The 24,766-nt window shown below is 42.6% G+C and overlaps 1 protein-coding gene across 15 annotated transcripts in view; it reads left to right on the top strand.

Moving 5' to 3' along the window:
* Nucleotides 1–24,766, top strand: part of Ap2b1 (adaptor related protein complex 2 subunit beta 1) — a 105,623-nt gene that overhangs the window by 66,690 nt on the left and 14,167 nt on the right. For 14 of the 15 annotated variants that reach the window (XM_008767937.4, XM_063268347.1, XM_017596973.3 and 11 more), the window contains 2 exons: nt 1,095–1,224; nt 23,822–23,906. In XM_008767937.4, coding sequence (XP_008766159.1) covers nt 1,095–1,224; nt 23,822–23,906 — 215 coding nt within the window. Of the gene's footprint in view, nt 1–1,094; nt 23,907–24,766 lie in introns of those variants that run through there. The other variant, XM_063268350.1, reaches the window with a different exon arrangement.

Below are 24,766 nucleotides of genomic sequence, written 5' to 3' on the forward strand. Positions count from 1 at the left end.
ACCCTGGGTTTGTTGTGGAGCAGTTGTATGTCTTGTACTGAGTTTGTGCCAGTCAGCTTGGGGTAAAAGCTCAACTTGGCAGGTCCTGAATGTAGAGTAAGCTTGGCTCTTACAAAATCGGGGCATCATGACACATGCCTGTAATCCCTGTACTCCTGAGTAAGGCAGAGGCAGGAGAATCAGGAGTTCAAGATAATCCTTGACTATGCACTAAATTCAAAGCCAGTCTGGCTTACAAGAAACCTTGTCTAACAAAACAAAAATGAACAAACAACAAAAAAACCACTGTTCAGTTAGTAGGCTGATAAACGGACTGAACAAACACAGTGACAAAGCAGTAATGTTCATTGGGGACAAGTAAATTAAAACCATTTTGAGAGTTTGTCTCATGCACTCAGAATGGCTGTCCTATCCAGACAATGACAGATACTGGCAAAAAAAGTTCCCACTTCACCTTGGGAGTGGGAACTCGTCCATCTGGAACAATGAAAACAGTAAACGGTTGCCTTTATACAGACTATATAGGTTATTCGACTAGTGACTTAACACTAATTTTTCAATACTTTTGTTTATAAAGTGAACATTCCTTGTCGGCCTCCTATCCTAGACTCATAAGTCCTGGGCTTACTCAGAGAGAAGAGAGAGATTCTTAAATCTTTTTCCAAAAGACTATTTATAGGAAAAAAAAATTTGTATATGTATATATGTGTATATGTGTGTGTGATATATATATATATATATATATATATATATATATATATATAGAGAGAGAGAGAGAGAGAGAGAGAGAGATGGTCACTCATTAAATATGACCCTCCAGCAACATGATACACAAAGTGATCTCTCAAAATCCTAGCATCAGCAATAGTTCCTGCCTGTGAACACCTTCTTCCTCTTCCAAACCATGTAATGGAAACACATAGAAGTTCTGGCATAAGCAGTGTTAGAGCAGGTCAATACTCACACTGCTTCCTACTGTTCCTCCCATTTAGTTGTCTGTAAGTGGCCTCACTGTGGTAGAAGCCATGCAGACTCAGAGGTGTGTGACCCTGCCACCTGACGAATGTCTGGGTGTCCCTTCTCTTCCTCTCTAGCTTCGGTGTCATCCCGAGCACTCCCTTGGCCATACATACTCCGCTGATGCCAAACCAGAGCATTGATGTGTCTCTGCCTCTCAACACCTTGGGCCCAGTCATGAAGATGGAGCCTCTGAATAACTTGCAGGTCAGAGTTCTGCTTCACTCGGAGCATGTGTGTTAAGGTGTCGCTGATGTCCCCTCGTGTGTGAAGTGATCAGTCTGCAGTAGCTTGTTTTCCATTGCTGTGAAACAATTCCCACGTAAACAGGCTTATTTAGCCTAGAGTTTGGGAGGTGTCTGTGCATGGTGTCTACATTTAGTCACTGGTGAGGACACTTTGGCTTCCTTGTATCATGCATAGAATTGTGGCAGATGACCTGTGAGAGGGAAAGGTCATCATGGCAACATCGTGGGGAAAAGAGAGGCAGAGGTAGTGATTTCTTTTAAATAAAAACGCCTTCTTCCGGAACCAAGACAGGCTCTCACAACAACTGCTGTATGTGTGCAAAGTGCCAACATTCCCAGTGACCTCACCACTTCCCACCAGGCTACTCCCCCATCTCAACTCCAGCATGCTAAGAATCCCCTACCTCTCGTGATAAAGTTGGTAACAAAATAGTTTGAAATAGCTTTATGATACAGAGTTTTTATTTGGTTTTAATAAAAAAACAACAACCAAAAAAGAAAGCTATGGAGTTAGAGAGTTACTTGCTTAATAAACGTTTTAAAGCTTGTTTGTTTTTGAGATGGTCTCATTTAACCTAACTTGGCATCTCCTCAAGTAGGTGAGAATAACTTTTGACCTTCTGATCCTCCAGGCCCTACTCCTCTCAGCATAGCAGTGTAGGTGTGCACCACCATGCCTGGTTTAAGACTTGCAGCTGAAGAAACTCGGTGGCTAAGAGCATTGGCTGCATTTAACAGATCCAGGACTCAGTTCTCAGCCCCCGTGTCACAGCTTACAGTTGTCTGTAACTCCAGTTCCAATGGACCAGACACTGGCTTCTGGCTTCTGTAGGCACTACACATTCATACATGGATGCAGGCAAATGCTCATACACATAAAATAAAAATAATCTTAATTAAAAAAAAAAAGACTCCCGCACAAATAGAAGATAAGTCAGTAGTGAAAAGAGCTTGCACTTGATCAAAATGTGGAAGTAAGAGAGAGAGAAGAGGTAAGAATTAGCAGAGAATTATTACTCCCTGCCTAGAAATTGAAATGACAGAACAGTTTGAATGAGACTGTGAAATATATTTAACACGGTGAAACAAAAATACTAACCATACGCTTTCCTGTCCAGACAACTGAACCACGTTGCTTGGTGTTCTAGAGACACCAATGCCAGATATGGCTGCTAATGAAACAGCATACTGGGTTGAACTTAGAACTGAACATTTTTCAGTACTCTAGATACAAATACAATTGTCTGCCGCTTCCCTGACTACCTTGTTGCCACAGTGGCTAATTGCTGATTTTCTTAGCACTGAATAAGAATATTTTAGACTAGACAAGTGAGTCACAGTGTAACTTGGCTGAGACTAGAAAAAGAAAACTAGGGTTACTCCACAGATAGAACTGGCTGTTACTATGAGGAGAGCGCTGTGTTCAGGAGTGTTTCCAGCTCACAGCCTTCCAGTCACTAACCCAGATATGCATCTGTTCTCTTTGCTGGGAGGCTAACCTCCCATTGGCTCATTAAGCCTCAAGCATGATGTCTGGGACAGTCGGCATGCATGCATGCATGAATGCTTTCTTTACTTCAGAAGTAGGAAGGGTATTTGGATCACAGAAACTAGGACAAGTTTTCAGTTCTTAAAACAAAGGAATGTTAGTTCACTTTCCTGTTCACACTTCTAATTTACTGAGTCCCAGAGAGAGACCTTCCTAAAGGAAGGTGGGTCTTATTCTAAAGCCCTCCCTTGAAGATACTAATACAATATTGGGACTGATAAGTTATTTTTCTCACATGTGCTGTTGTTAAAAGCAGTCTGTGGGCTGGAGAAGTGGCTCAGTGGCTAAGAGCACTGGCTGTTCTTCCAGAGGACCAGGTTCAATTCCCAGCACCACCATGGCAGCTCACAACTGTCTGTAACTTGAGTTCCAGGGGACTCTGACACCTTCATGTCAATACATAAAATTAAAATTAAAAACATTGTTTTTTGTTTTTTAAAGAAGCAGTCTGTAAAGCATTGTGTCTGAAGAGATTGGGGCAATCACTTGCCTACCAAGCACAACCTACTCCACCTCTAATTTCATCTGTAGTCAACTACTGATTCTTCAGGTTTTCTTCTTGGGCAGAGTGTAATCGTGACTCTTATTAATTGGCATTTCTCAGTAGTAAAGATAAACAAAACCTTAAAAAGAAAAAGGCTTTTATCTTTCTGAACACTGAATTAATGTCTGCTGGGAGAAGGATGCACATAGACAGCTGAAGTGAGGGAAGGACTGCATAGCTTCCATCTCCCCTCCCGGAAGAGAACAAGAGTATTTAACTTAGATTAGGCTAGATAGCCCAGACTGTAATATAATGCTACTACAAAAGTTTTCATTAAAATGCATATTAAACTATCATTTGTTATAATATGAAATAGTATAATTTAAAAATATACTACCACTGCTTCACATGTCTGTGCATGTCGAGTAAATGTCTGTCTGTGTGTGTGTGCATGTGGATATGGAGGCCAGTGGTTAGCATCCGTCCACCTTATCTTGAGATAGGGTCTTACCTGGGGTTTGTTGGTTCAGCTGCTCTGGTTGTCTAATGAGCTCCAGGTATCACTCTCCTTCACTTTGAAAGTGCTGAAGTTACAGATGCATACCACCATAACTGGCTTTATGTGACTGCTGAGACTCAGACTCGGGTACTCATACACAGCAGGCACTTTACCACTGAGCCATCGCCTCAGCCTACTGTTCCTGCATGTGTGTTAGCCAGAGGTCAACCCTTGGTGTCCTTCCTCAAAAGCCTACCTTGTTTTAGGACATTATCTTTTGTTGGCCTGGTGTTCACCAAGCAGGTTAAGCTAGGTGACCAGTGAGCCCTAGGCATCTGCCTGTCTTTGCCTGTCTCCCCACTGCTGGTATTAAAATCATTTCCTGCCATTTTTGTTCATATTTTAATGGGTCCTCATGCTTACAAAGCATGCACTTTACTGACTGAGCTACCTCTCCAGCCCCAGTTACTTATTAAATAGGAAGCAGAGTGTGCTGCAGATAGAGCAATGAAATCTGCAGTAGAGATTTGAACCTAGAATGGTTTTCCTGCCATTCCAGTGTTGATCAGAGGCTTCTGTCAGGCCGCAGATATAGCTTAGTGGCAGAATGCTTGCCTACAGTGTGTAAAGGTCTAGGTTTGACCCACAGCAACACACACACACACACACACACACACACACACACACACACACACACACACCAGCTTATAAGTCCAGCTTGTAAATAGCATAGAGAGTAAAATTTGCTGCACTGTGGAATTCTTTTGAGTTTATTTATATCAGATAATTATATTACTAAAAACGGAAAATTATTCCCTCTATTTAAATAAAACAAAACCCTTAACCAGTATCTAAGTGTATTTAATTGACTCCAATGTCATTGTTTTTTCATTTCACCTGTGTTAGTTGCTTAGAAACATTTTCTCAGAATGCTCACCGACAAGTAACTGCTTCTTCAAGTCAGAGCCTGCTTGGAGACGGTGGGGTTACAACATGTCCATGGCTTCCCATAGTTGCTTGCTTCCTTTTCCCTGTTGTATACATGAGAATATTGATAGCACCGTCCTCCCAGAATACGTCTTACCAAGGATTTGTAAGTCTAGCTCACAGTGTCATCTGGGTTGGGCAGGTGCCTATAGTCCCAGCACTGCTGAGAGGCTTAGGCAAACAGAGCGCAGCAAGTATAAGACTAGCTTGGGCTATGCAGTGAGCTTCAGATCAGCTTGGGCCAAAGTGGTTGAATCCTACAGGACAAGCTGAGCTCCAGCCTTCTCCTATAAAGGGTAATTGCTATCTCTTTAAGCCTTTTGCCGTATTGTTTGTTGTGTTTGGGAGGTGATTAAACTTAGGAACTTAGGCTGTGCTGAGACAGTGCTGTAGGACAGAGCTACGTCCCCAGCTCTCTTTAATACTGTTTAATATAGTAGCCATTAGCCTACGTGTGGTTATATAAACTGGAATTAATGGAAATTAGGTAGTATTTCCACTTGTCTACTACATGTGAAAACGTGGCTGATAGTCGCTAGGCTGAGTAGCACCAAAGCATCTCTACAACCTCCTGCCCACTCCAGCCTGTCCCACACTCTCCTGGAGCAAAGAGCATCTGGAATCTGTGAGCTGATGCTTCTCCCAAACTTGGAAATGTTCTGTCTTAATCTTTACTTTCCCCTGCCCTGTTAAGCCTTCTCTCCTAGAACTTTAATCATGCCTTTGAAGTCATCTCTCAGGTCAGTGAGGCTGTTGTTACAGGAAGGGCTTGCTTTTCTTTTTCTGTTCTTAAAATCAGATGATTACTAAGGAGGTTTTTAAAAACCATATCTTTTTTTTTTTTTTAACTTCTTGATTCTTTGTTAAAAGTCCTTAAGTAAACAGGGTACTATAAAGACTCTGCCAGCCATTTGGAAGCTGGGAAGTTGAGAAAGGCTAGAGAGAAAGTCTTAGCATTCAGTCTGTGTAAGGTCACTGAACCTACCAACTCTCAACTGCTTTATCCTCTCTGAAGGAATTAATCTTCTGTTTTACAGAGTCCAGGGCTTCAGGTAACATCTACCCATATGGAAGGAATGGAAATCCAGGCCTATTGATAACATCTTAATCCTTTTGTGTTGTTTGGCTTGGGGGTGTTTTTGTTTGGTTGCTGGTTTGGTTTGGTTTGGTTTTGGTTAGGATAGGTTTTGGTTTGGTTTTGGTTAGGATAGATTTAGTTTTGGCTTTTTTTTTTTTTTTTTTTTTTTTTTTTTTTGAGACAGGCATTCTCTGGGCATGCCTGAATGTCCTGGAGCTCACTTGGTAGACCAGGATGGCCTTGAACTCAGAGATCCACCTACCTCTGTCTCTGCTGGGATTAAAGGCATGTACCACTACTGCCCAGCATCCTCTTTTCTTTATTTAACAGAGCTTTACTGTGGGTTGAATTAAGAGCCTTGCATTTGATAGGCAGACTGCGTCCTCACCCTCTCCTCCTGTCTTTTAAATGGCGGTGCAAGCCCAGAGTGCTGCAAGCCCTAAGCATTTAGGAATCTTACAGTATTTTTGTCAATCTGTGTATTCTCCATTAAGATTTTATTGCTTTTATGTTTTCCTTCCTTTATGGATCTGTGGCTGTAAAATGTTTTATTCTCCTTTAGTTATAGCAGTGTTCATGTGTTTCAGGCTGGCTTTTAACTGTGTAGCTGAAGATGACCTTGAACATCTGAATTTACAGGCTTATGCTACAACTACTTTGTGTAGTGCTGGAAATTGAACCCAGGACTTTGTGAATTAGAGGCAAGCACTCTGCCCATTCAACCACATCCTCAGCCTTAATGTGAATTATATTTCTGTCTTCAAAAGACTGATGATACCTTCTTAAAAATTCTTTTTGAGGGCTGGAGAGATGGCTCAGCGGTTGAGAGCACCCGACTGCTCTTCCAGAGGTCATGAGTTCAATTCCCGGCAACCACATGGTGGCTCACAACCATCTGTAAAGAGATCCGATGCCCTCTTCTGGTGTATCTGAAGACAGCTACAGTGTACTCATATATAATAAATAAATTTAAAAAAAAAATTCTTTTTGAGCCAACAAGATGGTTCAGCCAGTAAAGGTACTTGAAGCCTCCGGACAAACCTAAGTTCGGTCCAGGAGCCTGCCAAATGAAGAAGGGAACAAACGCTGCGAGTGCCTTTGACCTCCACACGTATACTGTGGAGGACACACACACACACACACACACACACACACACACACACACACACACAGAGGAAGACAACTAAGTAAATGAAATTTTTTAAGTCCTTATTTACCTTTCTATATAGACTCAACTTTGAGATGACTGTGACTAAAGGACTAGTCCTTTCTGCTTACAGTCCTCTCTTTTTAAAGTGTTGATTAGGGAAAACAAGTGGATGTGTGCCTCTTGATTCTTTTTCCTTGCATGCCTATTCTAAAATAAGACAGCATCCATTGCCTGTGATGAGGGAAGAAAGTGGAACATGAGCTTCAGAGGACACCACTTCTGATCCTTGTCTTTAAGACTTTATCGTCCAGAAGGGGTTTTACTGTATTGCCCTAAGAAAATTCTGTCCCTTGTCACTCCTACATTGTAGTCGCAGCTTGTAAGACAATCCGTTGCAGATGATGCCTGTCCCCGGTATTTCTCGTCTCCCGTATGTCCATTCATACTCAGAACGTCCACAGCCGTAGCTGTTGGATCAGGAAAGCTGGTGAGTGCTTCCAAAGGAAGCCTTTGCAGCAGCTTCCCTTGGATGAAACAGGCTGGCCTGGCATTTTCAGCTTTTTTCCAACTGATGCATAGTGCGAACAAGTTCAGGGTTCAAGCTCCATTGGCTTTTCATGGTCCATAGTTGGGGACTCCACATGGTCTTTATGGGTGCTGCTTGTTCCATGTACAAGGTCCTTGCTGATAGCGAGCACAGGCATCTACACTGCCTTCCCTCAGAGAAGATAAGACAGGAATCTCCTGGGCAGTTTTTTAGTTTTTTTTGTTTGTTTGTTTGTTTGTTTTTGTTTTTGTAACCAATACCCCACCACGAAATTGTTGTAAGAACATGTCTGTAGTTAGAATTTCTACTGTTGTGTAAAACACCGTAATGAAAAGCAACTTGGGGAGGAAAGGATTTTTTTCAACCTGACATCACATTTTTTTCGACATCACAGTCCATCACTGGAGTCCAGAGGCAAGAGCTGATGCAGAGGCCATGGAGGGATGCTGCTTACTGGCTTGTTCCTCATGGCTTGCTCAGCCTGCTTTCTTATAGAACCCAGGACACCAGCATAGAGGTGGCACTGCCCATCATGAGCTAGGATCTCCCATATCAATGATTAGTCAAGAAAATGCACCACAGGCTTGCCCATAAGCCAGTCTGGTGGGAGCATTTTCTCAATTGAGTTTCCTTTTTTCCAAAATGACTCTAGCTGTGGTAAGTTGACATAAAACTAAGCAGCACAAAGAAAAAAAGGTTTATTTCACTTCACAGTTCCTTATCACAGTTTGTCGTTGGAAAAAGTCAGGGCAGAACCTAGAGGTGGGAACTAAAGCAGAAAGAAGCCCATAGTGGAAGGCTGCTGGCTTCTTCCCTCATGCCTTGCTCGACCTGCTCAGTCTGCTTTCTTTCCTGCCTCCTCCTTCTCTTCCTCCTCCCTCTCTTCCTCTTTTTCTTTCTTTGTTTTTCTCTCCCTTGAGACAGAGTCTCACTATGTAGCATTGGCTGTCCTGTAACTCCCTAGGAGACAAGCTGCCTCAAATTCATGGAGATCCTCCTGCACTCTGCCTCCCAAGTGCTGGGATTAAAGGTGTACACCACCACCTCTGGCCTATTAGCCTGATTTCTTATATCCCCAGGGCCACCTGCCGAGGGATAGCATAACCCATAATGAGATGGGTTCTCCCACTTGAGTCACTAAGAAAGTGCCCCACTGGCCTGCCCACAGGCCACTCTTAGGGAGGCATGTTCTTAACTGTGGTTCTCTCTTAGATATATCTAGGTTTGGGTCAAATTGACAAAAACCAAGCAGCACCTCTGTTACAGCAGTTGCCCCCCTGAATGACGCATGCGAGCGATAGGCAGTAACACTATTCTCAGGAGGCCAGGCACTCTGCTAGATGAGAATTCTGCCACCAGTGTCAGGAGAAGGTGCTGCTGAACACAGAGCTCGGGTCTCAGAACTCCAAGCTCACGCCATAGGGAGGCTCCTTGTGAGGCTATTGTTCATGGGGACAGAGCCTGTGCTGAAACCTGGAGAATGGATAAGGAATTTTTAACAACTTATAAAGTCCCTGCACTGGCAATAGTCTATAATAGACTTTTGTTTATTAAAATCAAACCATCTTCCATCATAATTTTAAGTTACGAGTGGATGATAGAAAATGAAATCCAGTTGAATCTTCTCATTTGTTGAATGGCTGGAAATAACTTTAACTGTACAGTCTTTATGTATTTAGAGAACTTTGAAGTTTCGATACAAAACAGGTAACAACCTCTTTGTAGTCCCTCTCTTCTTGTTATTCTGAAAAAAATCTTCACACAAAGCTTTAATGAACATTAGATGTTCGAGTTCAAGAGAAGGTTGGGATTTTCCTGAGCGGACTAAGGTCACGTATGGATTTACTTACACTACTCTCATGCTTTGCTCCAGCTTTGTTTTAAAAGATAGGACTTTTTATTTTTTACTTTTTAAATACATGGGTTATGCAGGCTTTATAATATAAAAATCATTACATATTGAAATAAAACTTGAGGGCTTAGGGTATAGCCTACTGGTGTAGCTCTGCCTGTCACGTTCAAGGCCTGGGGTTAACTTTCCACCTCCCCCACCCCCACCCCAACAAAGAAAACCAAATCCGCACAGAGCAGGTAGTGCAGATGCTTAGCATAGCCCTCTGAGCCCACGTGTGTAAAGACACAGCCGTGGGCTCAGCTGTGTCGCAGGGGCAGAACTCTTGCTCACATGCACAAAACACTGCATCCCTTTCATAGTGAGAATAATGCCTCAGAGTTGGAGGGGTAGCCTTTACTCTTCTGTTTCAAAGCCTGTCTGTTTTCTGGTAGAATTCATACTGCACTGAGTGTCTGCAGGAATAGTACCAGTGTGTATTATCCTAAAATGTTCTGCTTCTTTCTGTCTTTGTGGAATTCCATAAAAAAGAATGTTGGTTTTTTGTTTGTTTTCTGAAATATGTCTTCCTTTAGCATCCCTGTAGGTGCCAACTGTAGATGTTATAGAATAAGTTTCTTTCAGAATCAAGGTGCACAGAGTGAAAATCATGGGTGTGTGTAATGAAAACGTGCCTGGTCTAAACTCATTTTTACTTTTATTAATGTTTTTGTGTTACTTTGAGATAAATTCTCTATGTTGCCCAGTCTGGCCTTGAACTCCCAGTCCTACCTGAGTGTCCTGAGTAGCAGGGGTTACAGTTGTACATCACTGCACCTGGCTTTGTTGCCCCTCTTGTTTGATTTCAGGGAAGCCTGGTTTAAGGGAAAGTATTGATAAGGTTAGTCATTAGTCTTAGTATTTTAAAAAAGAAAACTCAGTTAGAACTGGGGTTTGCTGATGAATATCACTAGGTTCTATCATAGTTTGGAAACTAAGAAAATATCGACTAATCATTTTTGAAAGTACAGTGGTCCTTGGCTTAGTAGGCTCCTTTGTTTCCAGGAACCATTCAAAGAGTTGGAGGGTAAATACTCGTAGTCTACTGCTTTCACTGACAATATCTGCCTCTTCTGTATATGACCACTTCCATAATGGACTATGTAGAGATAGCTTCTGTGCTCAGTGATCTGTCCTTCTGTCAAGCACCTCAACAGCCACATGTCTTCCTTTTGTTCACATAAGGTTGGATAACATACTGGCCAGTACACAGGCACAGCTGTGTCTCTACTTGATTTCCAATTTATAGTTAATGAAGTTTTTGTGTTGTCACTAGGGCTTCTAGCATACTAGTCTGTGATGTTGGAAATTATTATCTGAGGACTTGGTACAATGTATATTAAATATGTTTTAAAGGGCCTTTTTAAATTATTCAGTGGGGGAGGGAGCGAAGGAGAGGAGAGGGAGAGAGGAGGGTCTCTGTGACCTCCGTGACCCGTAGAGTAACAGTCTGTGAGAGGCGAAAAGAAGACAGTTCTGTTCAAAGTGACTCAGTACCTGGTGTTCAAACTCCTGAGTAGTTTATTTTAGGTGTATTTAAGCAGCACAATTTGGTGAAAACTTTGCTGGTGATCAATAACTCAATTCCATGTGCACAATTAAGCATACATAAATCTTGAGGAACAAAGTAAACTAAAGATCAGACAGGACTGCATTAAAACCACATATGACACTTTCTATAAAGATAGGATTGATAGATTGAGGGAAAAGCTCCTGGTAAGAGCTGAGGAGGATCCAGTATGGCCACACAGACAGCACAAAGGTCACCAGGCTATTAATTCTGTCAGCTGTCAGCCTTCTGGGCAGACAACAGGTTGTGCATCCCTTCCTTTGAAGGAAGTGTATGTTTGACCTTCCTTTTAAGAAATCCTGTGTGTTTAACCTTCCTGGTTCTCCTAGGCTTTTCTGTGAGCACAAGAACCTTTTTGCCTCTTACAGTGTGGATGTGCACATAGAGGAACCTGAAAACAATTTGCACAAGTTGGTCACCTGTGGGTCCTAGAGACCTGACTCAGGCTGTATATGGCAGGCGTCCTTATTTGCTGCACCATTGGTAGCCCCTGTCTTCAGGTCTAACAGCGACTGGAGGAATAGCTTATCGGCAGAACTCTTATCCGGTGTGTGTAAATCCCCTGGGTTCAATTTCTTGAACATTAGAAAATAAGGAAAGTTTAACAATAAGCTCTCACAGCAGGCAGGAGGTTCCCTTCCTCCACTGCACCCCTGAGCATTAATGTTATGACATTTAAGATGTGACAGCTGTAGTCTCCCAGTCCTGGCAGGGTACGGGTCGCTGTCATTGAAAGGGAAGAGAGGATTCCCGTGCTGTGTGTTTGTTGTGTAGGGTTTGCAGAACTGCCAAGGTAGGAGTTTGGCATTTGCAGGGCTGGAGAGATGGCTCAGTGCACTGGAGGCTCTTGCCAAGGACCCAGACTCAGTTCTCAGCACCCACTGGAGGCCCAACAGTCTGTAACCAGGGAATCTGATGCCCGCTTTTGGCCCCTGTGGGTGCCATGGACCCATGTGATACACATCTATACATGCAGGCAAAGCACTCACACACATAGAATAAAAATAAATCATATTAAGTTTAGCATATGGAAAAGTGACCTGTCTCTAGACTGAAAGGCCTGTGAAATTATTGATGGCTATTTTTGGCCATCAGTACTATAACAGCTAAATGACACTGTATAAAGGAATTTTATTAAAGGCCAATTAGAGGAAGAAAAGGCGAATGTTTGTAGTGAAGGTGTCGGGAGAGTCACGGGGTTGTTCGCTGTACTAGTATCACTTATTAGTCAAAGTCATAGTTTGGCAAAAAGATGTCATAGAAGTTCCTAGTTTATTTTCCTTCCATAAAGTGTGTTTGTTTGTTTGTTTGTTTGTTTGTTTGAAATAAGAACTTGGGGCTGCATACATAGCTCAGTGGTAGAGCTTGGGCCCTGGGTTTAATCTGCAGCACCACTTTGGGGGCAGGAGAGGGGAGCCACTTTGAGCAAGAACAGCGACATATATCTTGACATTATTTTCTCTTGACCTGAAGTTCCTTGTAAGGCACGCAGCTCATAGGACTGAACATTGCTTGGCTGTTGTTTAACCCTCTTTCTTTAAGCTCACATTTCCAGTCTGAAAGAATATACATTCATAATTGTCTAAGCTGAGAAGCTGAAGTCCTGACAGAACTTTATGTGTCCTAACCATGTCCTTCTCTCTTCTTACATCATCGACTCCATTTGTTCCATTTGACTCCAGTAAGTCCACTGCTACTCTGAAACCTTTAAATTGGCCATTTTCTTGTCTGGAGTATGTATGCCCTCCCAACTTCTATCTACGTGGTTTATTTGCTTCATTCAGGGCTCTGCCAAAATAGATTCTTTAAGTAAAGTCTAACTCCACCGCTGCTCCAGTCCCTTGACCTTTTTCCTTCCTGTGCTACTTACTACATTTTAAATACATGTTTTTCCCTCTCACCTCCTTCCCCACTCTGATGAGAGCAAACTTTAGAAGAGCAGCAGTTACTGCCCCCACACTCACAACACCTCAGTGCCTAGAACAGTGCCAAACGACATAGTAGTAAATATTTGTTATCAGTGACCTTTTTCCCATTTAGAAATGTCAGATTCCTCCAGTTCTTGAACAGTATCCAGCAAGACCAACTCTTCATCTTAGCAGGGTCTCCCCTATAATCTCTGCCTGTTGCTTGGTAGTCCAACAGCCATTTGTGGAGGGGAGGTAATCCTAAACCTAAATTTAATCTCAGACCATCACAGGTTCCTGTCCGTGGGAGGGAACAGGAAAGGGTGTACATGGATACATCCCAAGATTGGAGGTGAGGAGACAAATAGAACATCTTCTAACATTTGGAGAAGTTCTGTGTCACTAACCTACGCCTATACACCTTCAGAATAAAATCGCACTGCCAGCCCTAAGTTATTTATGATGTAAGAGCTCAAGACTACCTTTATTAGTGTTTCTAGGGTAAATCTCGAAGCTCAAGCTCAGAGTAAATAAAAAAGTTCAAGGATTCTTTCTAAGTGCCTTAGAAAAACCAGAGTGATCATTTCTTATACCGGCAGGAAATACAACTAAACAAGACATTTTCACTGAGAGACTAAAATGTAGCTTGCTTGCCTTTCATAACCCAAATAAAGGCAAAGAAGTCTGTGAAAGAGACAATGCACAGAGAGGTGGAAGGACATTGAATAGAAAGTTAAGATGGGCATGATAGCTCTTGTCTGTAATCCCAGCACTGAGAAGGTGGAAATGAGAGGACCACCGAGAGGCCAGCCTGGACTACCTACTCAAACCCCACCTCTAAAACCAAATCAAGGTAAAATGACACAGTTGTTCACTTTACCTGCTCCTTCATTTATTTGCTTTAAGGACAATTTGCTTGTAAGGATTTCAGAGCTGGGCATGGTGGCACATACCTTTAATCCTAGCACTTGGGGAACAGAGATCGGTGGATCACCATAAGTTTGAAGCTGGCCTGGTCTACATAGTGAGTTCCAGGCCAGTTAGGGATGCATAGAAAAGAAAACCGTTTCTTCAGATAATGATCAAACAGTCTACCTTTTGCCTTTAAAAGAAAAATTCTGATTCTAGGTTTGTCTTTGTATGTAATCAGAAAGTTTACACTAGTAAGGAAAAATAGGTATGATTATAAATTAAGAGATATGGGGTACAAAGGTTGAAATTCCTAAGCTGAACTTCAGTTTGGGAATGAATTGTCACCTAGCTGGCTGTTCTTACACTACAGATAGTGTTGGGACTTTGAGGGTTAGTTTAGCCTGTCTCCTGCTGTTCAGAGAGCTTCTGTAAAGGCTATAGGTAGGCTACTTGGATCTGATTTAAATTGCAATAAGAATTACAGAACTTGGCTAGAGAGACAGCTCAGTGATTAAGAGTGCTTGCCCTGCTTCTTCAGAGAACCAAAGTTTGGTTTCTAGGACCTAAACCAGGAGGCTTACAACTATCTGTAACTCCAGCTCCAGGACATCTGACACTCTTCCATGCCCTACAGGCACCTGTATGCATGTGTGCATGTACACATAAGTAAAACTTAAAGATAAATCTTTAAGAGTTGTAGAACTTGATTGTAGTAGTTCTAATGGTCCTGTGCTTTGGGCTTCTTTCATAGATAGACTTGGATTCATTCTTGTGTGCCTCTACCCAAGTCAGAATTCTGACAGTTTAATCTCTCATTGAAACCAATATCTGTCTGCTTTACAACCTTAATCTACTCCTTGACATTTTTGGAATCTAATCTAACCCATGGTCTAAATGACTTGAGAACTTTTGAGACTAGATTAAGAAGCTCTCCTGGCAGAAAGAGAACTTATAGAAGACACATTTCTGTTTTTATCTCCTCTCAAAACCTAAAAAGAGATTGGCTCCTGAGAATTTGTTGTATTTTTAAAGTCCAGTAATAATTTGTCCACTGGAGAATTTTGAGTTCTAGGAGTTATGAAAGAGGAGGTACGTATTCAAAGCTTCCATTTCTGTCAAAACTATAGGCACTGAAGTGCATGTCATTGCCCATAGGGGCTTTTACCTAGGGACCTGGAACACTGTTTCTGTCAGGAGAGGAAGCCGACATACTTGCCCTGTGTAGGGTTCCTGTTCACATACTCTTGACAGTGGATAACACCCCACCATCTCCAGAGAACCAACAAGGAGAGCCTTTAACTAGGACACCCAGCAGTTTGGTTTGAGCCCTGCTCGGCTCACATGAGTTCTCCTCACCTAGCAGATGGTCAAAGAAAGAATAGAACGAGAACTGTCTGCAGATCAGCATTGGACTAGAGATTAATTAGAATTTGATGAGAAGTAAACTGCTCTTTTCTGTACAGACTTTCGTGTTTCTGCTATGTTTTTCATTGTGCCTAGATACTGTCAGATGAGGCAGATAGCTCTGCTTCATCAGGATATCTCTGAGGATCTCCCATAATTGATTGGTCAACAGGCCTTGAAATGGAAGGCAATATTTAAACTTTAGGCAGACGATAATTTTGGCATTAATTATGAAGAAAGCTGTAGGTCAATTGAACTCCTGCAGCTAACAGAAAGGGCCGTTTCTGCCCGAGCCTCAGATGCTGCACCTCACACTTAGAGTCTGTGCCATTAAAAACCTGTCACTCTGAGCCATTCCCCTAGGATCTGTTGACTAGGTTGTGGGGTGCTTTAAAAACACGTCTGAATCATCACTCCTCAGAGAACTGGAGATGGTTGGCGTCACTGCTCGGTCCTAACTTGGACTGGTCTGCAAATAATCTCTCCAAAAGCTAAATGCAGAAAAGGAATAAAAAGAAATTATTCTCCAGAGACTCGGAAAGGTCACTTGTGACGTCACAGAGTAAATAAGATACTCTGGAAGGTGAGCCCTATACTGCTCACTTGGTTTTGGTTTTGATTGTGTCTGTACCTTCTTTGGTTACCTGTGGTGAGGGGTGTGGTAAGAGGCCTCATCTGCCAGAGTTCAGACTGAGTTCATTTCAGACCTTTTTATAGTGCTTTTAAATACACTGGAACACAGTTAGAATATTAATTTAGCCTGTTCTTCTCCAGCTGTGCCGCCATAAAGAGGCTGCAGCTACTGCAGTAGGCTTCCTATACTAGGAAAAGAAAGTAATTGTGGGGTACAGGCTGACGCTGACAGGCTACTCTTTCCCCAGCAGCCCCTGAAAGTAACTTTAAAAAACATTATTATTGTTATTAAGCATTTTTAGCTCACTTTTGTGCTTCAGAGAGCCTTGTAATAATCCTGTCTATTTACTCTTCCTGTTGATGTCCTGAGAAGGAAGCAGGTTCATAGTGCTGTGGCCACATGTTGCACATGGTATATGCCAGAGCAGCAGGCAGCCCTCTCCTTGTACCATCTGTGATCTGCTTTGGGAAGTCTTAGGGCTGAAGCTGAAGCAGGCATACTATTCCTTTGTTCAGTGAATCCATTTTTCATTTTTGTTTGGGAGTGTGGTTATTGTGAGTCTTATACTCTTTGAACGGCATTAATTTTTCATCATGCATATTTACATAGGTGAAATGAACATTAACTGCTTATGAGCTAGATAGTGATATTTTCAATCTGTGTCTTGTTTTTTTAAGGCATGGTCTTGCTGTGTAGCCCAAGCTGGCCTCTGGCCTTGTACTCCTGCTCCCAGCTCTTGAGGACTGAGATTATCGGCATTTCCATTATATCTGCTTTTGACATTTTGGAACTGGATCTTGCTATCTTTCTATTCGGTCTATAGTGGCCTCATACTTACCATACTCTTTTCCCAGTACCTGGGATTATAAGCATGTGCCAACATACATAGAGATAACTTTCTGTTTTTATTTGTATCTATTTTTTATGCCAGTTTCAACTCACTCAACTTTAAGAACCACCAATCGGCCTTGCTAAGGGTACTTGACTTTTGTTGTTGTTTTATTTTTTGAGACAGGGTCTTTCTATGTAGCCCTGGTTGTTCTGGAACTTGCTATGTTGACCATTCCCTACCTTTGTCTCCTGAGTTCTAGGATTAAAGGTGTGTATCACCATGCCTAGCACTGAGGATACTTAAAGCTAAAGCCTATACAATGAAAGTACTTAGGAGCCAGAAACAAGCAGATAGATCTCTCTGAGTTCAAGGTCAATAAGTCTCAGGCCAGGCAAGGTTATACAGTGAGAGAATGCCTTAAAGACAGACATGGATGGATGGGTGGGTGGATGGATGGATGGATGGATGGATGGATGGATGGATGGATGGATGGATAGATGGATAGAGGGACAGACGGATGGATGAATGGATGGACGGACACCTTAGAGGTAAAAGAAGATACATATTTTCATATTAAAACATATACATGTATTATGAAATTAATTCAATAGAACTTCAAAGGAATTGCATCCTTATCATAGGCTAATTCATATTAAAATAATTTTTACCTTTCCTATTTTCTCCTAGTAAGCATGCATGCTTTACCCCTCTGTTAAGGAGCATACACTAGGAGGCTGAAAAGTGCTCTATTTGCAGAGCCTTTAAACTAAGTTCATATCTTGTCTAAACCAAAAGGGGGTCAAAAAGCTTTGAGTAGAGGGGTAGACATTAGCTCAGCAGTTGAAAGCCCTTGCTGCACGTGTGGAGGACCTGAGTTCAGCACCCACATCTGGCAGCTCACAACTGCATCTCATAAGTGTAACTGCCTCTACCAGGGGATTGGGCACCTGTTCTAATGTGTCACGTGCTTGCACACACACACACACACACACACACACACACACACACACACACTTATACACACACACACATACTTTTTTTTTGTTAAATGATGATAATTTTTATAATCATTCTTACATAGTACCTACCCAACAACACTCCTATGAATATGGGTACTAGAAAACATAGTAAACAAAAGACAAAAATTCCTTCAAATAATCCATGCTTTCCTTAGAGGGGTACGACCAAGCCAACAAATAAAGTTAAAAAGAGAATAAAAAGCATATGGGACAAGAAAGAGGACAGTGAAAAAAGTCAGCTAAAGCAAGGATCTATCTGTGGCTCCTGGGGCTGTACAGGGATGTATCATAATACTTGGTCTGGAAGACCTGCCTCCCTAAGATTAACCGTGATGAGAGCAGAGCTGGGAGGAGGCAGTCAACCATGCAGATGTCAGGAGGAAGAGTGTTCCACAGAAGAAACAGCAAGGGCAAAAGCACAGAATTAGATGTGTGCCCTGTGCAAAGAACAGCCCTTATCTGGAACTGCCAAGAGGAGCCGTCACCGCATGAGTGGAGAGCACATTATAGGCAGTTCATTCTGAATGAGATGGGACCAGTGAAGGTTTGCACAGAGAAGTACTTGCCGGACAGTGTATGTTTTAATATCCTTCTGGCTACTGTGTTGAGAATAAACTGGAGAAGGTAAATAAACGTGTGAAGGGGAGTTGCAGGTGGATGGGTGGAGACACAAGCAGAAATAGGAAGATGCTAAAAGGTTCTGTATTTTATATATTGAGTTTGAAATGATAGCAGGGGCAGGAGAAAGAGAGAGCTCAGTGTTAAAGAGTAAGGTATGCTCTTTCAGAAAACCCAAGTTTGATTCCCAACACCCATGTTAAGTGGCTTACAAGCTCCTGTAACTCCAGTGCCTCTGGCCATTATGAGCACACACACAAATGTGCACAAAACCACACACAGATACACATATGTACATAGTGTTTTAAATTTATCTTTCAAAACAATGATAACATGAAGATGGGCTTGAGTGTGATCCCAGCACAATTAGCCCCCCTACCACCATCATCTTATAGAAAGGTTTTGTTTTATTTTGTTTAAATTTTAATGGATTATACCTGTCTCTGTAGGAGTCCGAGACAGAAGGATCTGAGCCACATGAGATTGTGTCTTTAAAACAGTAAAGGCCTGGGGTGCAGCTCCATCTTGGAGCACTTGCCTAGCATATGAGAGGCTCTACATCCAATGTCCAACACCCTGAAGAAAAGGAAGCGGAAGAAGGGGGGAGGGGGAGAAGAAGATAGGTTCTAGGGCTTGCTCCTGAAGCAGCGCAGTACCCAACACTCAACATGGTGACCCACAACAATTTGTAACTCCAGTTCCAGGGATCCAACTCCCTCTTCTGACTTCTGCAGGCACCAGACATTACCATGGTGCACATGTGTGCAGGTGAATAATCTCAAAGAAGAGACAGGCTCTGTTTACACTCAAAGATGGTTGGCATATCCATGGGCATTTAGCTTGCTCTTTTGTTTATTTGGTTGGTTTTTTTATTTTTATTTTATTTGATTGATTGATTGATTGATTGATTGATTGATTGATTGAGATAGGACACACACACACACACACACACACACACACACACACACACACACACACACACACACACACACACTTGGCTGGCCTGAAACTGACTATGTGGACCAGGCTGACCTCAGACTCAGAGATCTATCTGCCTCTGCCTCCCAGATGCTGGGATTAAAGATGTGTCTCACCATGCCTGGCTAGTATCTAGCATCCTTTAGATATAGTCTACTACCTTAAAGTGCTAGATAATATTTTGGTTCTGATTTCAAACTTAAAAAATCACCACCATCTAACTTGGACTCCTACACCTCACCCTGGGCCACATTGGGAGTGTGTGTTCCTGAGAGAGCTTTGTTCTGAATATGAATGAAGTGCATAATGGAGGGGACCCAGTGAACAGACTGGCGCTGTGGTCCATCTGTGTACTGCCCTTCCCTTAAGCCCATCCAGCAAAGATTGATGGGCCCAGGCTGTGTGCTGGTCAAAGTGAAATGCCCTGTACTCTCAGCTCACTGTAGCAGTAGTGACTGTGTAAATAATAAGTTTGTATCTGCACTGTAATAGTAGTGTGTGCATTGGGTGCTGTGAGGGGGCTTTTAGGGCTTTCTGAAAATTTAAGACTGAGCTAGTCTTACAGTTAAACAAAGCTTAAGGAAAAGAATGTATCAAGCAGAAAGAACAGAATGTGAAAAGTGCAGAGCTTTGAATTTCAGTATTGGGGAACAAGAAGTAATTTGGATATGGTTGAAATGAAGGAAATAGCCGGGAGAGGTAGACAGGAGGCAGATCCAAGAGAACACTGACTCCTGAGATGAACACAGTTCTTCCCCATGGTAAGAGTTTGAAAACTGCAAAGTACAAATTTTAAAAGCTAATATAAAAGATTAAAACATTTCCCCTGAAAGTAACCTGTGCAGTTGCTCCCAAAAGATGTTCCCTTACCAAGCCACAGTTGAAAGAGGCATTTACCTTAAGCAGACAGTTTGCCAGTAAGCCCTTTAAAACTCTGATTCCTATGGAGCGTAATAGTAATAGTAAAATCTTGTGTGATCTAATGTGGGTATCCTTAATTACTTTAAAAAAAAGTCAATAAAAAATCAAAAGAAATGGAGATGGTGAAAGCAGTTTCTTGGTGTCTTATGTTCCTCATAGTGCTTGTGAGTTAGCATTCTGTGTGCTTAGCAAACACAAACTCTTCTTTATGACAGCCCCGGGAATAATGCCTCTGATCTCTTTGTAGACAGGAAATTAATCTGAGTACTACTTGCCCCTAAGTCACACAGCAAGCACATGTCAAAGTTAGAATTCGAAGTCAGTAGTTCTGGCTCCCAAGACTCTGCCAGCACTGTCTGCTGCCTTTGATTAGAGGCAGAATACTTCACATTCTAGAGCAGACATTTTGGGGCAGTCTTCAGGGAAGAAGAAAACCCTGTAATGTGTATCACAGTGTCAGGGGGTTCCTGGCTTTTTTAGGAGGTCCAGATTTAGCTGGCCAAATTCCAGGAACATTTTGTGGACTTTTATTGCAGTCAGACTTTGATGGAACAGGCATCTCAGAAAGACAAATGTTTATGGACTCACTCGGGCTTCTTAGAAGGTACTGCTGTAAATTAGTGGTCATTCTAGACACAGTTTCCAGATGGAGAAGTTGTAATTCTTTCATATAGAGCAGATCCCTAGTGTCCATTGTGAAAAACCTGTCCGGATGGTTCTGATAAAAGCTTTAGTTAAGACCCACTATCCCTGTGGAGATAAGCATCTTATTTTCTCTATTTTTAGTTCCTTCACAAAAGCTTGGAATGGAGTGAGTACCAGTAAATGTTTAAACTGATGGCACGTTGTGAGAGCTGACTGCTTTGTATTCCGAATGAGGGTAATGACAATCATTAGTATTCCCGAAACCCTCGGTGGCCAGCCAATTCCATTTCCCCAAGTCTCAATTGGAAATGTCCTTCACAGAGCCAGGCACTGCCTTGAGACCTAACGTGAACAGTGTCCTTTTCTCAAATTCTTCTGCTGAGAGTCGGGTGGATTAAAGTTTAGCTCTCTTCTAGAAGCCCATGGCTGCTCAGCGGTGCTGTTCAGCGGTGCTGTAAGAGCCTTACGTCCCTTTCCTGACATTCCTTACCCTGCTTTAACCTACCAGTCTCTGAGAACCAGGCTGTGTGCTGAAGGTCAGAGACTTCTGGGCTTGGGGATTGTAAGGTCAGAAGAACAGCTCAATAAGAAAGTAATTGAAGGAGTTTTGAGAGACCAGAGAGACTGTTATCAAGGAGGCACACCCAGGAAATGGGGAGGAAGCAAAGGTGCTAGTTACCTTCAGAAAAGGAGCTGGTGAGAAATTGGGGACTGCAAACGAGTTTCCTCCATCACATAGTCGCAGTTTTGATGAAGAGACAGGTACCTAGTTTGGATAGGAAAGAAGGGATGATGGGTGATCAGTGCCCCTCCGTCTGCCCCATCAGAGAAGCTTTGTGCAGTACATGGGAATTAGGACAGAGAGCCACAACCGGAATGGTGGGCAGAACGAGAGAGAGGCTTTGGAGCACTGAGTCCTAAATGGGATGTCTCCATCAAATCCCATCCCTGAAGATCAGGGGTCTATGTAGAAGAGGATTACAGTTGTAAAATCCAGCGCTAGTGGGTGACTAGGGAACGGTATCTTCCAGATACTAAGGACTGGTGCATGCATGAACTCAAAGGATGTGGCATCATGCACAAGACCTGCACAGGTTCAAGCCATTACAGGTCCCAGCACTTGAGGGTAAATGAACCAGAGTTCTTCTCCCAGCCAAAAGGCTGTTTGCAAAGGGCAAACTCAGTTTTCTCCAGGGGAATGCCATTGGCTATATCAGCCACACTCCAAGGCAGGCCCATGCTCAGGAGTAGTCAGTGAACATACAACTCTGGTATTTTTGTGGGCTTTTGTTGCATTTTGCTTTGTTTGGCTTTTTGTGTGTATGTGAGTGGGTGGGGCCTTATTGGTCTTTTGCTTATTTGTTTTGATTTTCATTTTTGTGAGGTTTTGTGTTTCTTGGCTTTTTTATTTTTGTTTCTTGTTTGTTGTTTCTGTTTCGTTTTTTGAAAGAGAAGTTGGGTAGGTAGGGAGGTTGGAAGGCTCTAGATACACACTTTTTTTTTAGCTTTACTTTCTTGTTTGTTTAGTCTTGTCTTTTGAAATAGGGTCTCTGTAATACCGGTTGGCTTGAACTCACATCATCCCTTCTGCATCAGCCACTTCTACTGGTTTCTTTTACTTTTTAAGAGCAAAGTGAGAAGGAAGTAGGCTTGGATAGTGATCATAGACCTCGCCCAGAGGAACACTTTCCTACAGTACAGGGACCGTGGTGAGGAAGTCATAGGTGGCAGAGCGCAGCGGAGTATTGGAGGAGCAGCTCCCTCTCTTCCCACCTTCCATGCCCTGGACCCTGCTGTAGGACTGCCTGTTCCCCCACACTTTCATTATTGTTGTCTCCCAAACGAAGTATCTGCAGTGAGACCATAGCCCAGCAGTTCGTGTTGTGGGAAGAAAGCTCATCTGTTGCCTTTAGTGCTTTTCCTTAGAACCACCAGGTTTACCAGTGCTCGAGCCTGCATTGTGCTAGGACCTGGGAAGTAGGCTTATCAAACCCATCTCTTGGAAAAGTTAAGAGGCATCTGTGGCCTCTAGTTTTTGTGGAAAAAAAGAAAAAAACATAACGGAGATTGATTTGAACACAGACAAACTTGAGTTTGAATCTTGGTGTAGTCTTTATGACCTGGGTGTTCCTTTTCCCTCCTTTAGTTTCCTTATCTATAAAACCAGAAGGGAATGATGCCTGCTTTGTTAGAATAGTTATGAAAAAGAACAGAAATGTTATGCAGAGGAGGCTGGAGGACCTGAATTTCATCCTTAGAACCTATGTAGAAATTCAAGATGTGGCGCATGCATCACGCAAATGGAGACCGGGTAGCCTAATTGGTGAGTTCTAGACCAGTGAAAGACCCTGTCTCAGAGGAGGTAGACAGGGCTTAGAGTATGATACCCAAAAGATGCCCTCTGACCTCTGCATAGTCATCATAGTTTCCATGTGCACCCGGAATCACTCAAGAATTTCAAGTTTTTTTTAAAGTTGAAAAGACACTACTACAGAGCTTATCGTTTGTCTAGAGCAGTGGTTCTCGGCCTTCCTAACACTGCAACCCTTTAATACAGTTCCTCATGACCCCTACCATAAAAATGTTTTCGTTGCTACTTCAGAACTGTTACTTTGCTACTGTTATGAATAGATGTAAAACCCTGTGAAAGGGTCCTTCAGCCGCCACAGGGGTGGAGACTACAGGTTGAGGATCACTGGTCCTAGAGGGTATGCCACAGATGGGCTTCCTGGAGACATTTCTCACAAGTAGTCACAGTTATATGTTGGTGAGTGGGGAGGGGTGTGCTTTGCAGTCTGTGGGCTGCTGTGTATTGATTGGGAGGCCTGCACTGGCTGACATAGGAAGCAGATTTCTAGACACACACCTGTTCTCTCCTCCTACCCGGCTCCTCATTGATGTCCACATTTTTCCACTTTGCTTTCCTGCCAGGTGGCTGTTAAAAACAATATTGATGTCTTCTACTTCAGCTGCCTCATCCCACTCAATGTGCTTTTTGTAGAAGATGGCAAAATGGGTAAGTGTGTCCTCCTGTCCTGCTAAATATACCTGCGGCCATCATCCGAATGGTAGGCACAGCATAGCCCTAGAAGTACAGACCATTGTGAAATTTAAAATGAGATCAGTACATTGTAGTACCCCAATAAATAGTTGATCATTGGTCATTTGTGGGTCACTGTTCTTACTCTGCTACCCCAAATTTCAGTACTGCTCACTTAGCTGACTGACTCAACCACCTCACCCAAACACAAGATGAGAGGGTCAGCTTCACCATGTATTATCTGTCTGGTGGTAGGCAAGATGCTCATTAGACTTTGTGTTTTAGTTTCTACATTTGCAAAATGGAAGTCGTTTTTATAATGAGTTAGTGAGATGGTATGTACATTTAGCACTTAGTCTACACTGTTTATACTAAGTTAAGTATTCAGTAGTTTGTAGTATCCATTAGTCTCCTATACTACCCAAGATAGCTATTGACTTTCCCTTTCCTTACTTAAGAAACCACCATCCATCCATGACACCTACTACCAGCACTTGAGGCAAAGGTAGGCGGGTCTCTGAGTTTGAGGCCAGCCCGGTCCACAGAGTGAGTTCCAGACAGCCAGACTACACAGAGAGACCCTGCTCGAAAAACAGAAAGAAAGAAAAGGAAGGAAGGAAAGAGAATAAAGAAAGGAAAGAAGGGAGGAAAAGAAAGAAAGAGAAGGAAGGAAAGAAAATAAAGGAAAAGAAAGGAAAGGAAATGTGCCCAAAGTCAGCCCTAGGAATATAAAGAGCCAAAACCAAACTCTTTCCTGCAAACTTCCAGTGTGTATCTGTCCAATTCAGAAAGGCCTAGTGTGCATCACTTCCTTCAATCCTAGCCCGCTCCTAGCA

The sequence above is a fragment of the Rattus norvegicus genome, chromosome 10 (assembly GCF_036323735.1).
Source record: "Rattus norvegicus strain BN/NHsdMcwi chromosome 10, GRCr8, whole genome shotgun sequence".
Classification (NCBI taxonomy): Eukaryota; Metazoa; Chordata; class Mammalia; order Rodentia; family Muridae; genus Rattus; species Rattus norvegicus.